Source organism: Arctopsyche grandis, chromosome 8 (genome assembly GCF_051622035.1).
Source record: "Arctopsyche grandis isolate Sample6627 chromosome 8, ASM5162203v2, whole genome shotgun sequence".
NCBI classification, from domain to species: Eukaryota; Metazoa; Arthropoda; class Insecta; order Trichoptera; family Hydropsychidae; genus Arctopsyche; species Arctopsyche grandis.
The window spans coordinates 30809825-30826575 of record NC_135362.1 but is presented as its reverse complement, the minus strand read 5'-3'; the positions used below and the strand labels follow the sequence as shown (position 1 = coordinate 30826575).

At 31.9% G+C, this 16751-nt stretch overlaps 3 protein-coding genes and 2 long non-coding RNA genes across 7 annotated transcripts; all 5 read left to right on the top strand.

The window, feature by feature from the left end:
- Positions 1-110: 110 nt before the first annotated feature.
- LOC143916113 (uncharacterized) lies at positions 111-1594 on the top strand. The gene is made up of 3 exons (XR_013260945.1): positions 111-241; positions 509-584; positions 655-1594. It is a non-coding gene; the product is annotated as an uncharacterized LOC143916113 (long non-coding RNA).
- LOC143916106 (uncharacterized) lies at positions 1187-10679 on the top strand. 3 transcript variants are annotated; one of them, XM_077437019.1, is made up of 3 exons: positions 1187-1594; positions 1677-1822; positions 2038-2754. In XM_077437019.1, the coding sequence occupies exons 2-3, from the start codon at positions 1802-1804 to the stop codon at positions 2476-2478; spliced, it is 462 nt and encodes a 153-aa protein (XP_077293145.1). In that variant the 5' UTR covers positions 1187-1594; positions 1677-1801; the 3' UTR covers positions 2479-2754. The 3 variants fall into 3 exon arrangements, with proteins under 3 accessions (XP_077293145.1, XP_077293146.1, XP_077293147.1); XM_077437020.1 differs by lacking the exon at positions 1187-1594 and adding an exon at positions 10064-10679 and having other exon boundaries at positions 1741-1822; positions 2038-2356; XM_077437021.1 differs by lacking the exon at positions 1187-1594 and having other exon boundaries at positions 1741-1822; positions 2038-2203; positions 2306-2670.
- Positions 3611-8253, top strand: LOC143915552 (uncharacterized). The gene is made up of 3 exons (XM_077436249.1): positions 3611-3762; positions 3838-5817; positions 8185-8253. Exons 1-3 carry the CDS (start codon positions 3742-3744, stop codon positions 8251-8253), a joined length of 2070 nt encoding a protein of 689 aa, XP_077292375.1. The 5' UTR covers positions 3611-3741.
- On the top strand, positions 10618-11755 carry LOC143916112 (uncharacterized). The gene is made up of 3 exons (XR_013260944.1): positions 10618-10916; positions 10986-11262; positions 11346-11755. It is a non-coding gene; the product is annotated as an uncharacterized LOC143916112 (long non-coding RNA).
- A 2627-nt stretch (positions 11756-14382) lies between these two features.
- Positions 14383-15524, top strand: LOC143916096 (uncharacterized). The gene is made up of 2 exons (XM_077437002.1): positions 14383-14537; positions 14613-15524. Exons 1-2 carry the CDS (start codon positions 14517-14519, stop codon positions 15498-15500), a joined length of 909 nt encoding a protein of 302 aa, XP_077293128.1. The 5' UTR covers positions 14383-14516; the 3' UTR covers positions 15501-15524.
- The last annotated feature ends 1227 nt before the right edge of the window (positions 15525-16751 follow it).

Genomic DNA, 16751 nt, shown 5'->3' with positions numbered 1-16751 from the left:
TTTATAATACGTACTCAATTTGTTTATATATGACATAGACATGGGTTAATCGGTGACCCATCCGATTTAAATTCTCCTTGAAACGCCGTTGAACTTAAATATTTCGGTTTTGTGACAAAATTTCTGCGAACACTATCGACATTATTTATATGTTAACAATTGCGTATAAAAGGAGATAAATTATTTTCGGAACACAGTCGAGTCTGACGATTTCACAAACGAAGTCAAAATGAAGTTCTTCGTAAGTGCATTTACATACATACGTAATACATCGCGATACACTTTCATTGTGCATATTGTATTTTGAACGATTAAAACGTCACCGAATGATTACAATTGATGAATCTGCATATGCAGTATTAAAAAGAGTCAGTGCTAACAAAGTTTTCGATAGTCATTGCCATACTTTATATAATCAATTCCAATGACACAACACACACTCGACATGTTTGGTGAACATTCGATATTTGTTTAACATGTTGATGTTTTAACACTTTGCCTTTTTTAGGCGGCATTCTTCTTTTTGGTGTTTTTCGTGGTCTTCACGGCTGCGTTGCCTCACTATCCACAACCTGTCCATGGAGGTGAAATATTTAATTTTTATTTTTGCTAAGCGTTAATTTTCAAAAATATATCATAGTGAAATCTTTTAAGGACACGGTCACGTGAATAACAATTACCAACCACCTCACGGACACGGCATCTATGGTCCAGGACACGGTATTCACGGACAAGGACATTCTATTCATGGACATGGTGGCGGACATGGTGGTGGTCATATCGGAGGACATGGCGGTGGTCATGGAGGACATGGACATGGCGGTCACCATTAATGATTCTGTTTTATAATCGTTTAAATTATATTTTAATTTAAAATTTTCCCAATAATTATACGCTTCAAATAAAATATAGTTATTTTAAATTAAAATTACACCGTGTTTTCTTGAAGTATTATTAAAAAAAATTATCCCGAAAAGTATATGTATGTTATATTAATCGACACATAAAAAAATTGCATGCATAATTTTATTATATTTTTTTTATTCCATTTTATACCAGGAAGGCCTTACAGGTAAACTCCAATGCGCTTTCCTGGTCAATTACAAACAATACAGCATTTTTATTATACAAGTCGCTGAATTACGAGACATCTATGAATTGTACATAATTTTTTTGTACATTAATCATACTCAAATATTGGTGACATAGTATATACATAGGTAGAAAGGTTTTTAGCCAATTTTTAATCGGGAACCGTTTCAACAATGAAATCAGAGAAAATTGACAAACTCTGATAGGAAACGATCACAAATATCCAGGTCCGATGTTTATTTATTTATTTTTTATCTTATCTGTAACATATTATGCAACGGGGGATCAAAGTTTTAATCCAGTTTCATTTCAATTCTTATTTTTTGTTATTAAGTTTCATGATTCATTGCAATTTTTTTTACCATTTAATAAACAAATAATCTTTAAATGTGTATATATTGCATCAAAAGGAGAATTTTTAAAAGCCACAATATATTTAAAATACACACATACGTATGTGGGTCAAAACGTCACAGGAGGGGGGGGGGGGGATTCTATATAGGTATATTAAAATAATTATAAACTCTCAATATATAATTTTTATTTTATATATGTATGTGCAAACATATTGTATTCAAAAACAGGAAAGATTGTGGTTCATTGAAAATGGAATCATATAAAACCGGAGTAACGAACTTCAACAAAACATTTGCTATTTGCTTTCGATTCCACAAACACGCCGCAGTTTTTATTTATAAACGAGACCAACATGAAGATCACACCATTTTTAGTGAGTTAAATTACTTTTTTGTATATAATATAATATATATATATATATATATATATATATATATATATATATATATATATATATATATATATATATATATATATATATATATATATATATATATATATATATATATATATATATATATATATATATATAAATTAATGTAAATGTATAAATTATGTATAAATTAATGTAAATGTATCTGATTTCAGATTACACTCGTATCGATGGCTATAGCTGCACCTCAACAAAGCGACTACCCAACGTCGAGAACCCCACAGAGATTTCCGTATTCAAACAACTACTTTTTGAAAAACCTGAATGGAGGTGATTATCCGACATTCAGTGCGTCGCAAGCATCCAGTGTTCCCACCGGAGGTGATTATCCGACATTTGGAGCCCCACAAAACTCTAGAGTTTCCACCGGAGGTGATTATCCGCAATTTGGAGCGCCACAAAACTCTAGAGTTCCCACCGGAGGTGATTATCCGACATTTAGATCCCCACAAAACTCTAGAGTTTCCAGTGGAGGTGATTATCCGACGTTTAGAGCCCCGCAAACATCCAGTGCTCCCACTGGGGGTGATTACCCAGTGGCCAGAGCCCCACAAAGATATCCAAATAATTATTTTTTAAAAGATCTCAATATATAAATATAAGATTTTAAATAGGATAGTGAATTTTGTGATTTTTTCCCAATCCGAATTTCATGAATTAGTTATAACATACATATGTACAGTATACTGCATACATTCAATGTACATTGAAATGTATAAAATAAAATATAATATAATCCAATAAATAAAAATCAAATCGTGTTATACACATTAATAAAAATATGTCCAAGAACCAATGTTATTCTATTTTTTAAAATGCTTTTTATGTAAACATTCTGCATATACATAGGTATAATCCAATATATAATTTCGAAAGAGACTTTGTAAGGTTTAATGTTCATATGAATCTAAGGTTTGGGTGGCAGAATCAAGAAAAAAACCTGTATATATATATATATATATATATATATATATATATATATATATATATATATATATATATAAATATATATATATATATATATATATATATATATATATATATATATATATATATATATATATATATGTATATTTATTCTGGGTTCTGGTAATTATCCTGAAAAATGGAAATTATCTAGAGTCATTCCTATTCATAAAAGTGGCTCTAAAAATGAGGTTGAAAATTACATACATACCTATTGCTATCATCTGGGCTATTCCCAAAATTTTTGATAATATCCTTCACGGTTTGATTCTTTTGCAGTTCAAAAGATTGTTGTGTGATGAGTAGAGGTAGGATAGTCACAGTGCTATCCATTGTTCGGCAAACCTTTAACAATCTTTGAACAATACACGGCCCCCTCAGGCTCCGGTGACTAGTGATGAGCAGCATGGTTTTTCACCTTGTCATTCCAATACCACTAATCTTGCCTGCCTTTCATATTATACCATGTCTAAAGTTGACGGTGGTCAACAAGTTAATGTAGCCTATTTTGACTTTCGTAAAGCCTTTGATCTTGTTAATAATGACGCTCTTATGATCAGATTAGCTGAAGTCGGCTTTTCTCTACGTCTTCTTAAACTCTTTGCTTCTTATGTTAGTGATAGGAAGCAATTTGTTAGATATGCTATTTATGAATCTTCTTCATATTTTACGCGAACTGGTATAACTCAGGGGTCCACCTTAGGCCCTTTATTATTTACTATAGTTATTCGATTGCATTTTGATGTTCCCATTCAAAAACAGGAAAGATAATATTGTGTTTTATGGCAAATGAAATCATATAAAACCGGAGTAACAAACTTCAACAAAAACATTTGCTATTTGCTTTCGATTCCACAAACACGTCGCAGTTTTTATTTAGAAACGAGACCAACATGAAGATCACACCATTTTTAGTGAGTTAAATTACTTTTTTGTTGTTGTGAATATTCGGGTAAATAATAAATTAATGTAAATGTTTATGATTTCAGATTACACTCGTATCGATGGCTATAGCAGCACCTAAAAACTATTTTTTTAAAAATCTCAATGGAGGTGATTATCCGATATTCAATGCGTCGCCAACATCCAAAGTTCCCACCGGAGATGATTACCCGACATTTAAAGACCCAGAAACCTCTAGCGTTTCCACCGGAGGTGATTATCCGCAATTTAGAGACCCACAAACCCCTAAAGTTTCCTCGACAGCTCTAGCAGAACCTCAACAAAGCGATTACCCAACGCCGAGAACCACACAGGAATTTCCGTATTCAAACAACTATTTTTTAAAAAATCTCAATGGTGGTGATTATCCGATATTCAGTGCTTCGCCAACATCCAGAGTTCTCACCGGAGATGATTACCCAACATTTAAAGACCCAGAAACCTCTAGCGTTTCCACCGGAGGGAATAATCCGAAATTTAGAGACCCACAAACCTCTGGAGTTTCCTCGATGGCTCTAGCAGCACCTCAACAAAGCGATTACCCAACGCCGAGAAACCCACAGAAATTTCCGTATTCAAACAACTATTTTTTAAAAAATCTCAATGAAGATGATCCGACATTCAGTGCGTCGCAAGCATCAAGTGTTCCCACCGGAGGTGATAACCCGACATTTAAAGACCCAGAAACCTCTAGCGTTTCCACCGGAGGTGATTATCCGCAATTTAGAGACCCACAAACCTCTAAAGTTTCCTCGATGGCTCTAGCAGCACCCCAACAAAGCGATTACCCAACGCCGAGAACCCCACAGAAATTTCCGTATCCAAACAACTATTTTTTAAAAAATCTCAATGGAGGTGATTATCCGATATTCAGTGCGTCGCCAACATCCAGTGTTCCCACCGGAGGTGATTACCCGACATTTAAAGACCCAGAAACCTCTAGCGTTTCTACCGGAGGTGATTATCCGCAATTTAGAGACCCACAAACCTCTAAAGTTTCCTCGATGGCCCTAGCAGCACCTCAACAAAGCGATTACCCAACGCCGAGAGCCCCACAGGAATTTCCGTATTCAAACAACTATTTTTTAAAAAATCTCAATGAAGATGATCCGACATTCAGTGCGTCGCAAGCATCAAGTGTTCCCACCGGAGGTGATAACCCGACATTTAAAGACCCAGAAACCTCTAGCGTTTCTACCGGAGGTGATTATCCGCAATTTAGAGACCCACAAACCTCTGGAGTTTCCTCGATGGCTCTAGCAGCACCTCAACAAAGCGATTACCCAACTCCGAGAAGCTCACAGAAATTTCCATATTCAAACGACTATTTTTTAAAAAACCTCAATGGATGGGATTATCCTACATTCAGTCCTTCGCAAACATCAAGTTTTTTCACCGGAGGTGATTATAAGCAATTTGGGGACCCACAAACCTCTAGAGTTTCCACCGGAGGTGATTATCCGCAATTTAGAGACCCACAAGCCTCTGGAGTTTCCTCGATGGTTCTAGCAGCACCTCAACAAAGCGATTACCCAACGCCGAGAGCACCAAAGAAATTTCCGTATTCAAACTACTATTTTTTAAAAAATCTCAATGGATGGGATTATCCGAAATTCAGTGCGTCGCAAACATCAAGTTTTTCCACCGGAGGTGATTATAAGCAATTTGGGGACCCACAAACCTCTAGAGTTTCCACCGGAGGTTATTATCCGCAATTTAGAGACCCACAAATTTCTGGGGTTTCCTCGATGGTTCTAGCAGCACCTCAACAAAGCGATTACCCAACGCCGAGAACCACACAGAAATTTCCGTATTCAAACTACTATTTTTTAAAAAATCTCAACGGATGCGAGTATCCGACATTCAGTGCGTCGCAAATATCAAGTTTTTCCACCGGAGGTGATTATAAGCAATTTGGGGACCCACAAACCTCTAGATTTTCCACCGGAGGTGATTATCCGCAATCTAGATACCCACAAACATTCAGTGTTCCCACTGGGGGTGATAACCCAGTGTTCCCACTGGGGGTGAATGGGGGTGATATATATATATATTATATATATATATATATATATATATATATATATATATATATATATATATATATATATATATATATATATATATATATATATATATATATATATATATATATATATATATATATATATATATATATATATATATATATATATATATATTTATTCTGGGTTCTGGTAATTATCCTGAAAAATGGAAATTATCTAGAGTCATTCCTATTCATAAAAGTGGCTCTAAAAATGAGGTTGAAAATTACATACATACCTATTGCTATCATCTGGGCTATTCCCAAAATTTTTGTATTTCGTATTTATCTAGTGGTGAAAATTATATATGTACATATAATGAGAGGATCAATAAACCAGGGAAATCATATTCATATTTACATACATATGTACATATGTACATTTACATTAGGTTTATTTATATGTACATGTGTAAGAATTCATAAATGATTCATTATATAATATTACATTATGTATGTACATATATGTAATATTGTATGTTTTTAAAAGCTTTTTATTATTATTTGTATTTGAAATAATATTGGTTCTATTATAAACATGCGATATATTTGTATGTATGTATGTAAATATGTAAGTACATTAATTTTATGGCACAGCATTGGTAATAATTAATATTATTATAAAATTCTAATAACTTGAAATAAACATACATGAAATATAATCCAATAAATAAAAATCAAATCGTGTTTTATTCATTAATTAAAATATGTGCCCAAGCCAATGATATTCTATTTTTACTAACCTCTTATACGTTTCATATGTTTTTCGTGTAAGCGGTCATTTTTTATATCCCTTATCTCTTATCCGATCGTTTTCATACTTTGCCATATTGCTCATTTTGGTTATCAATATAAGTAAAGGTATCATCCGCAATTACGATGGTGAAAAATATCGTATTAGACACGTTTGAAAATACTGCATCGTATTACACGGTTACGTTTATCTGTCACATTCATCATTTACATCGGTAGTTTCATTACTTTTCGCCCTGCCATCTCGCTGTCAAATTTTAATTATTTAAACGTCTATAACTTTTACTTTTTTCACTCTATATTTTATAAAATTTGCTTTATATGTAGGTTCTCGTTATCTCTAATATATAAATATTAATAGTTTTGTGGCTTTTGAGGCTTGCTGAGCCAATGGTATTGGGTGTTGCCACACCGGCCTTTATGCAGGGTGGCAACACTGTTCAGTGAATCTGACAGAATGACGTTTAACCCATAACCTCAAATCAAAACAAACTTTCTAACCAATACAGGCTTAATATATGTACACAGATCTTACAGTGATAGTTTTATTTTTAGTTATTAGTTATCAGCTGATTTAAAAGTTCTACTCCGGTTATAAAACTAGTAAACTAAAAATTTTAAAATAAAAACCCTGGTAAAAAAAACTTTTTTAAATACTAACCTTTTAGTTTTTAAAATTCTTTTTATTTGTAAATTCTGCATATAAATAGCCCCCCGTAAATTTACTAGCTACATACATATGTACATCGTATATATACATATATAAAATTATATGCTGAATCATACGAGCGTAAGATCTTCTCTCAGAAAGCTCACATACTTCAAGATAGTGACTAGAATTTTTTTATGAAATTTATTATTCGACTATCCATATTACATATATCTATTCCAGAAATACCGTCATCTATTATTACCAATATTACCAAAAAAAAAAATCCATTCCTAATAATATCGTTATTACGATTATCAACAAATTGTCGATTAACTTGTAGATATTTTTCATTCAGATTATGGAGAAATTACAAAACATCAGATTAAATTATAATTACGCAATTTGGTATTATCATAATGTAAGTATGTAATTGTAAAGTATTCGGAGTATGAATATCCTAAAACGCCGTGACCGTATACTTTCACTGCTAGTATGCAATAACTGTAACATATGTACATATGTATGTATAATATATACAGTACACTCTCGATTATCCGGGCTAATGCCGGGGAGGAAGGGCATGGATAATTGAAGAATACGGATAATCCGAATTATCAAATTTGGACTTGGTTTCGAATATAATATCATATTTACAACACAAATTTTTGTTTCATAATTTTAGTACTCATTATTTATTAAGAAAACCGCTCATAGTTAATCAGATAAGTGGCCATTAGTAGTTAGTACTAGTGTTGTACCGTTTAATGACTTATATAACCACTGGTATCTGCTTCACTCTCATTTTCTTCCTCTGGAAAAACAAAAGAAACGATATCTGTATCATCCATGCGTTTATAACCTCGACATTTTCCTTATCCAGGTTTTCAAAACATTTTAAATTATCCAATAATCCACATATTTCAGATATATCATTTGCTTCATTATGTTCACAATCCAATCTGTTTCCATGTCAGGAAGAATATTTCTCCATGATCGAACAAGTGTTACTGACTTTACTTTTGACCAAGATTGTGTTATTCCGTGTATATGTAGCATCCAATACGTCATTTTTTTTTTTTTTTCGAGAAATTGATCATTTGTCAGTTGTCATCTTCCTCAACAAGATTTTCAGAAGACTTTGACGATAAAGACGTTTCATTGATGATATAAAACCTTGGTCCATGGGCTGAATCAAAGATGTTACAAGTCCAACGTTTGTTTTCAATATGCATTATCTAATAACAATACTGCAATCCTTTACTTTTTAAAATCTTCCACCTCTGGAAATCTTCAAAAATCTCCCTGTCCATCCATGCCCCTTTCTGACTATAATAATCGACGGGAAGATTTTTCATTTCAGCTCCCCAATTTAAAAAAATTATATTTTTCAAGCACGGATAATCTGCAAACCGGATAATCCACGCCCGGATAATCGAAAGTATACTGTATTGGTAATATAATAGTACCTCGACTCCTTCGATACTTCCTTAATTCAGTGTGAGATGTTCACTTCTGTCGCGATAATAACATCTACATAATGTTAATTGAGTCATTAATCGTATGTTTATACATATGCAAGCATAATCATGTGATTTAATTATTTTCTATTCCACATATATTTAAAATAATTAATATTAGGACAGTCTCTCAAATGTATAAAATCGAACATATAAAACTCTATGTAAATGTATATTATTCCCGAGTTTATTAATCCCCTCCGCCACCTGATATTTGCAGCTAGATAAATACAAATTTTAAGTACATACATACATATATAATTTCGAAAGAGACTTTGCATATATATATATTGGTTGGTTCGTAGCTAACACATTCGATTTATTTATTTTTCGATTCATATATATATATGTATACTTATGTGACAGTCAATTTAATAAAAAAAAACAATTGAGTATTCAAATAAATTTATATAAAATGTCATGTTTAAGCGGTTTATATTTCAAATACCGAGCGAAGCCGGGTAAAACCACTAGTTACACATACATATATTAGATAGTCGCGTTGTTTTTTGTAATTAATTTTTTGTAGTAAGCTCTGTAATTTTTACATTTATTATTATATTTACTTGTTGATTATCATAGTATATTTATGAATGTAAAATTAAAATGCGTGTTCATAATTATTTCCTAGAATCAGAGCTGTGTAGTGGAATCAAAAATTACCGACTCGGACTCCGACTGTAAAATTGTTTGTAATAAAAATAATAGCGATTTTCAAAATATAAAACATTGAAGGAATTAAAAAAAATCACAAAAAATTTACATGAAATCCAATTCATCGAATTATTGGTAATGAAATGGGTATAAATAAAAAGTAAGGATATTCATAGTGTATGTGTATGAATTTCATACACAAACAAATCAATTTAATAAAAAAAAGTTTGAGACGGAGGAAATATACGATTTCGCTACAAAACATCAAAATACGTGCAATTCAACGATTATATTTATAAATAGCTTAACCCGGCATGCGCTGCAATGCCACAATAATGCATGCTATTCCCGTTCCCGTTCTCGTTCTCGTTCCCGTTCCCATTTGTCGGAAAAATGCAGACAGCGAACACATTTGAAATTATTCAATTGTTTGTTTATTTTACGTCTAACAACGCAGGTCGCGGACGCGAAAACATTTGAAATTATTGCGTTGCAATTCCACTCATTCCCATTTTTCCCCCTCCCGTTCCCGTTCTCGTTCCGATTTCAAGTGATGGTTGTAGCTCAACACCGTGGAATAGCGTAGCAAATATTATTATTATTAAGAGGTTTTTTCCCTTTTTTTTTCACAGTAATCTTCCCGGACATACATACAACAAATCCTGAAAGTTCCATCGTAATCGGTCGAGTGGCTTAGGAGCCTATTTGAGACAGACAGACAGACAAACATACATTCAATTTTATATACATATATGTTATGTATATAGATTAATTTAAAATCATGTGTTCATAAAAAAAATATTAATTTTAAATTTAGTGGATTTACTTCAATACCATCCCGTAATGATATTGTTACGTACGCCGCAGATTAAACGAATAGAATCCCAGAGACTGTGACCGTTCAAGGGTTATCTGTTAACGGATTAACTAAGTGCTTGCACTTAGGATCAACGGATATCTGTTAACGGATTAACTAAGTGCTTGCACTTACTTCCAGGATTATATCTGGACTCTAAGTGCATTTAGGCTAAACAATGACCGTTATTAGTCATTTCTCAGAATCGGTACGGGGAGACCTAATGTCGTGGGAATACATATCCGAATACATGACTATACAATAGGTAAACAGATTAGACGTCCTGAGAGATCTACCCTTTATAAGGCGGTACGTAGGCGATATCAGGTCATTCTGGACTGAGCACTACCAGTGCATGTATCTACTTAATCATCAATAAATGCTGTGAAACGACTTTGGCCTTTTACTTGGATCCTCCACCCACCCCTACGCAACAATATTAATAAAAGAAAATAATAAAGAGGAGTTGGAGTCGGTTAATCTTTTACGACTCCGACTCCGCTTGAAATGCTCCGACTCCGACTCCACAGCCCTGCCTAGAACCCAGCCTCTCCTCATAGCCTATGAGTCATAGCATATACACGCACAGATGATGATTAAATACCTAGTCATCTAATCTACATATCTAGGTATATAAAACATTGCAGATTTTTATATGCACATATTATAAATAATATAATATTTGTAATATTATATAGATATACAAACATATGTATGTACATACGCAGTTGATTTAAGAACTGGTTCTAGTACCGATATGTGTATGTACATATATTTTATGGAACATCATTGGTAATAATTACTACCACATTATTAAAAAACAGGAAGAATAATATTATGATTTTTTAATTAGAAATCATATAAAATAGAAGTAACGATCGTCAACATAAACACTTGCCATTTGCTTGCGATTCCATAAACACGTCGCGGTTTTAATTTAGAAACAAAGCCAACATGAAGATCACAATAATTTTAGTAAGTAAAATAACTAACTCAAATGTTTTTATGTTATGAATAAATGGGTAAATAATCAATTAATTTAATATATCTGATTTCAGATTGCACTCGTATCGGTGACTCTAGCAGCACGTCGACAAAGCGATTACCCGACAGTTAGAGCCCCCCGGAGATATTTAGTTCCCAATAAAAGTGATTATCCGACAGTGGAAGCCCCCCGAAGATATTTAGTTCCCAATAAAAGTGATTATCCGATAGCTGAAGCCCCCCGGAGATATTTAGTTCCCAATAAAAGTGATTATCCGATAGCTGAAGCCCCCCGGAGATATTTAGTTCCCAATAAAAGCGATTATCCGACATTTTGAATTTCCACTGGAGGTGATTATCTAGTGGTTTAAGTCGCCAACCGGAGAAAGCCACGTATAACAATGCCTCGCCGACAAAGTAAATGAGGACATTTATTCCAATATATACAGTATATTTTATATCCAATAAAAATTGAAATATCCATAATAAAAAAAATTAAAGCATACTCAATGGACAGTTTAAATTTCTATATTGCCTACCACCCTTCTTAATATATAATAATAATAGCTTTTATTCCAGACGATGGGGAGAATAGTGCAGTCCCCAACGCCCATATAAATAATATATAGATAATAAAAAGAGTATTGAAAAATATTAAACAAAAATAAATAAATAAATACATAAGTAAATATATAAATATTACTAATAATAATAATAAATAATAATGTAATGTCTATTATACATATATAATATAGCTTTTGATAAGGTTGATCATTCAATACTTATTAAGAAATTGGCCAATTTTGGTCTATCGGATAATCTTACTGATTTTTTTACTTCTTATTTAAGTAATCGTCGTCAGTTTGTTTGTTTTGATGGCCATTTCTCTGAAGTATACCTCACATCTTCTGGCGTGCCCCAAGGCTCTAATCTGGGACCTTTACTATTTCTAATCTATGTGAATGATATTGGCTCGGTACTTTCAGATTCAATTTTTTTACTATATGCTGATGACCTCAAATTATTCATGAAAATTGACAGTGTTTCTGACTGTGAGGTCCTTCAGAGTAATTTGAACTCTTTATGGTGCTGGGCGACTAATAATGCAATATTATGTCTTTTTCTCGGTCTTCTAACCCCACCTTATATCAGTATAATCTTGGTGGAACTCCACTGTGTAGAACATTATCCAAAAAAGACCTTGGCGTTACGTTTGAGAGCAGATGGAAGTTTGGTATCCATATTTCCAATATGTACAATAAAGCTTCAAAGATGCTGGGTTTCGTTTTACGCAATGCTCACAATTTCAATAATTTAAGAGTTTTGCGTCTTCTTTATAACGCATTGGTCCGAAGCATTTTGGAATCTGATGCCATTATATGGAGTCCCAGTGAATTAACTCACTCTCTAAAAATTGAAAGAGTTCAAAGGAAGTTCCTCCGCTATCTATATATGAGGGAGTTTGGATACTACCCTCAACTGTTTCCTAGTGCTTTTGTACAAGGTTCTGTTGGCTATAGTTCCCTATCTCATCGGCGGGATATGCTTCTTGTGCGTCATTTCTTCAAATTATTAAGAGGTGATATTTACAACCCAACTATATTGGAAGAAATGAAATTTTGGGTTCCATCTCGCCTCATTGATTACACTGAGCAACAAAAAAATCACGTTTTTGAGTTACCAGAGCGGAGACTAGCCAATCTTTACTAAGTTTGACCCACTCAATTCGAATATGATATTGATTTTTGTTGGTGGGCGGTCGTTTACGAGATATGAGCGTTTAAAAAAATCTGCGATTTTTACAGTTTTTTGGCTTTTGCGGTCTTTAACTCAAAATTTAGGGCTGTTACGCCCAAAGTGAGTATTGGAATCAATAGTCAGATATTTTTCCTATTAATTGTTATATTTCATTGCTTTGAAATACTTCTAATCAATTGTCTAGCGAATTTTAAAAGTCAAAAATATATTTTTTTTTTACGGATGTTTTTCCCGTGCTATTTTTCAGTTATTTGGCAATTTTTTTATTTCACCACGTTTATAAGGATTGGTTTTATATCTCAATATTTTTTTTTATCTAAACGTACTAACTAAAGCGATAATTGCAATTTAAATGCTTTCGTTATATATATGATTGTATCGCGTAATATGTTAGGTGCAAGCGAGATGGACGTATTTTTTTTTGTTGCTCAGTGTTATCGATTGCGTCCATTGTTCCAAACAATTAAAGCAAGAACTAATGTTCTTGCTTTTTCACCAAGCGCTCGAGTCTTACGCTGCTTGAATTTGGTCAGCAATCACATTGATATTTTCAATATTTCACCGGATAATCTATCCGTATTTTTACTGTTTTTTACTTTTAATTCAATTTAAACTATTTATATATGTTTTTATTTGTTTATTATTTTCAATTTGTAATTTATATTTTTTTTCAATTTTTGATTTTTCAATTTTTTAATTCTCAATTTTTCAATTTTTAATTTTTATGTACAATTTTTTAAATGTTTTATTTTATCTGTTTTTCTATTATTGTTGTTTTATTTTGTCTTATGTATTTGATCTTTTATGTATTATCTGGCCACAGTGTCATATTGGGGTGACCTGTAAAGACACTGTGGTATACTTGTATATTAAAATAAATAAATAAATAAATAAATATATGATATATTCTAATTTAGTTATATTATATTTTGTAAGAGACTTTGTATGTAAGTATATTTGGTTGGGAATATCGAAAACAAATCAAAGTTGGTTGAATATTATTCGTTTCGTTTCAAATAAATTTAATAAAAAAACAAATGAGTGTTTACTATTAGATTCGCCTTGTTTAAGCTGTTTATATTACAAATACTGAGTAAAGCCGGGTAAAACAAATAGTATAAAACAGTGTTAAATTTACAATCAATGTTGAAAGTGTTTTATTTATTCCATATTAACAAAACTTGTTATGTAAATTAATACACGGAACTACAAACGATTATGTATACCTACTTATATCTACATACATATGTAAGTACCTAAATTTTATGGGACAGCATTGGTAATAATTAATATATTATCATAAAATTTTACTAAACTGTTATTCGATTGCATTTCGATGTTTCCATTAAAAAACAGGAAAGATAATATTGTGTTTTATGGCAAATGGAATCATATAAAACCGGAGTAACGAACTTCCACAAAAACATTTGCTATTTGCTTTCGATTCCACAAACACGTCGCAGTTTTTATTTAGAAACGAGACCAACATGAAGATCACACCATTTTTAGTGAGTAAAATTATTTTTTTATTGTTTTGAATATTCGGGTAAATAATGAAATAATGTAAATGTATCTGATTTCAGATAACACTCGTATCGATGGCTCTAGCAGCACCTCAACAAAGCGATTACCCAACGCCGAGAACCCCACAGAAATTTCCGTATCCAAACAACTATTTTTTAAAAGATCTCAATGGAGGTGATTATCCGATATTCAGTGCGTCGCCAACATCCAGAGTTCCCACCGGAGGTGATTACCCGACATTTAAAGACCCAGAAACCTCTAGCGTTTCCACCGGAGGTGATTATCCGCAATTTAGAGACCCACAAACCTCTAAAGTTTCCTCGATGGCTCTAGCAGCACCCCAACAAAGCGATTACCCAACGCCGAGAACCCCACAGAAATTTCCGTATCCAAACAACTATTTTTTAAAAAATCTCAATGGAGGTGATTATCCGACATCCAGTGCGTCACCAACATCCAGTGTTCCCACCGGAGGTGATTACCCGACATTTAAAGACCCACAAACCTCTAGCGTTTCCACCGGAGGTGATTATCCGCAATTTAGAGACCCACAAACCTCTAAAGTTTCCTCGATGGCTCTAGCAGCACCTCAACAAAGCGATTACCCAACGCCGAGAACCCCACAGAAATTTCCGTATCCAAACAACTATTTTTTAAAAAATCTCAATGGAGGTGATTATCCGACATCCAGTGCGTCGCAAACATCCAGTGTTCCCACCGGAGGTGATTACCCGACATTTAAAGACCCACAAACCTCTAGAGTTTCCACCGGAGGTGATTATCCGCAATTTGGGGACCCACAAAGCTCTAGAGTTTCCACTGGAGGTGATTATCCGCAATTTAGAGACCCACAAACATCCAGTGTTCCCACTGGGGGTGATTACCCAGTGGCTAGAGCCCCACAAAGATATCCAAATAATTATTTTTTAAAAGATCTCAATATATAAATATAGGATTTTAAATAGGATCGTGAATTTGTGATTTTGATATAACATACATATGTATAGTATACTACATACATTCAATGTACACTACAAATATATATATATATATATATATATATATATATATATATATATATATATATATATATATATATATATATATATATATATATATATATATATATATATATATATATATATATATATATATATATATATATATATATATATATATATATATATATATATATATATATATATATATATATATATATATATTTTTTTTTTTTTTATATATATATATATATATATATATATATATATATATATTTATATATATATATATATATATATATATATATATATATATATATATATATATATATATATATATATATATATATATATATATATATATATATATATATATATATATATATATATATATATATATATTTTTTTTTTTTTTTCTCAATATTTTATAATATTATATAATATTTTAGAATATTTTCTCACTTAATTCCTAGATATATATATATATATATATATATATATATATATATATATATATATATATATATATATATATATTTAATTTCATTAGACATGTCCTGGGACATGTGTAATGAAATTAAATATTTATAATATAATACTGATTCTTCACAAGGTATAAAATTCCGACTGTTTAAATATTGATCAAAATGTATAAAAATGGCATTAATTTATGTATAAGTCATATGAGATGATCGAAACATATGTATGTAGTCATATTATACACAATAATATGTAAATTAAACTAAATTAAACATCCTTATTCAGCTATCACTTTGACACTTGGTTATAATAAATAACACGCTGTCCAGTTCACGCATTCGGCAAAGAATTTACCGAATCCTGAGCTACTCGAAACTGAGCAACGTGCTTGCATTTTTCACGCATTCGGCAATTCTCTTGCCGAATGCTTGTATTTTTATTATTATATTTAAGTATTTTTTGTTAGGAACTTCGTAAGCAAAACAAAGTTTCTATGACGACAATTCAATTGGTTGAATATTATTTTTTTTTCGTTTCAAATAAATTTAATAAAAAAAAAACAAATAAATATTTACTATTAGATTCGCCATGTTTAAGCTGTTTATATTACAAATACTGAGCAAAGGCGGGTAAAACAACTACTATATAACAATGTTAAACTTTCGGTAGTTGTTATATTTAGATTATTAAATATGTACCTACACTATTCCATAATACGTG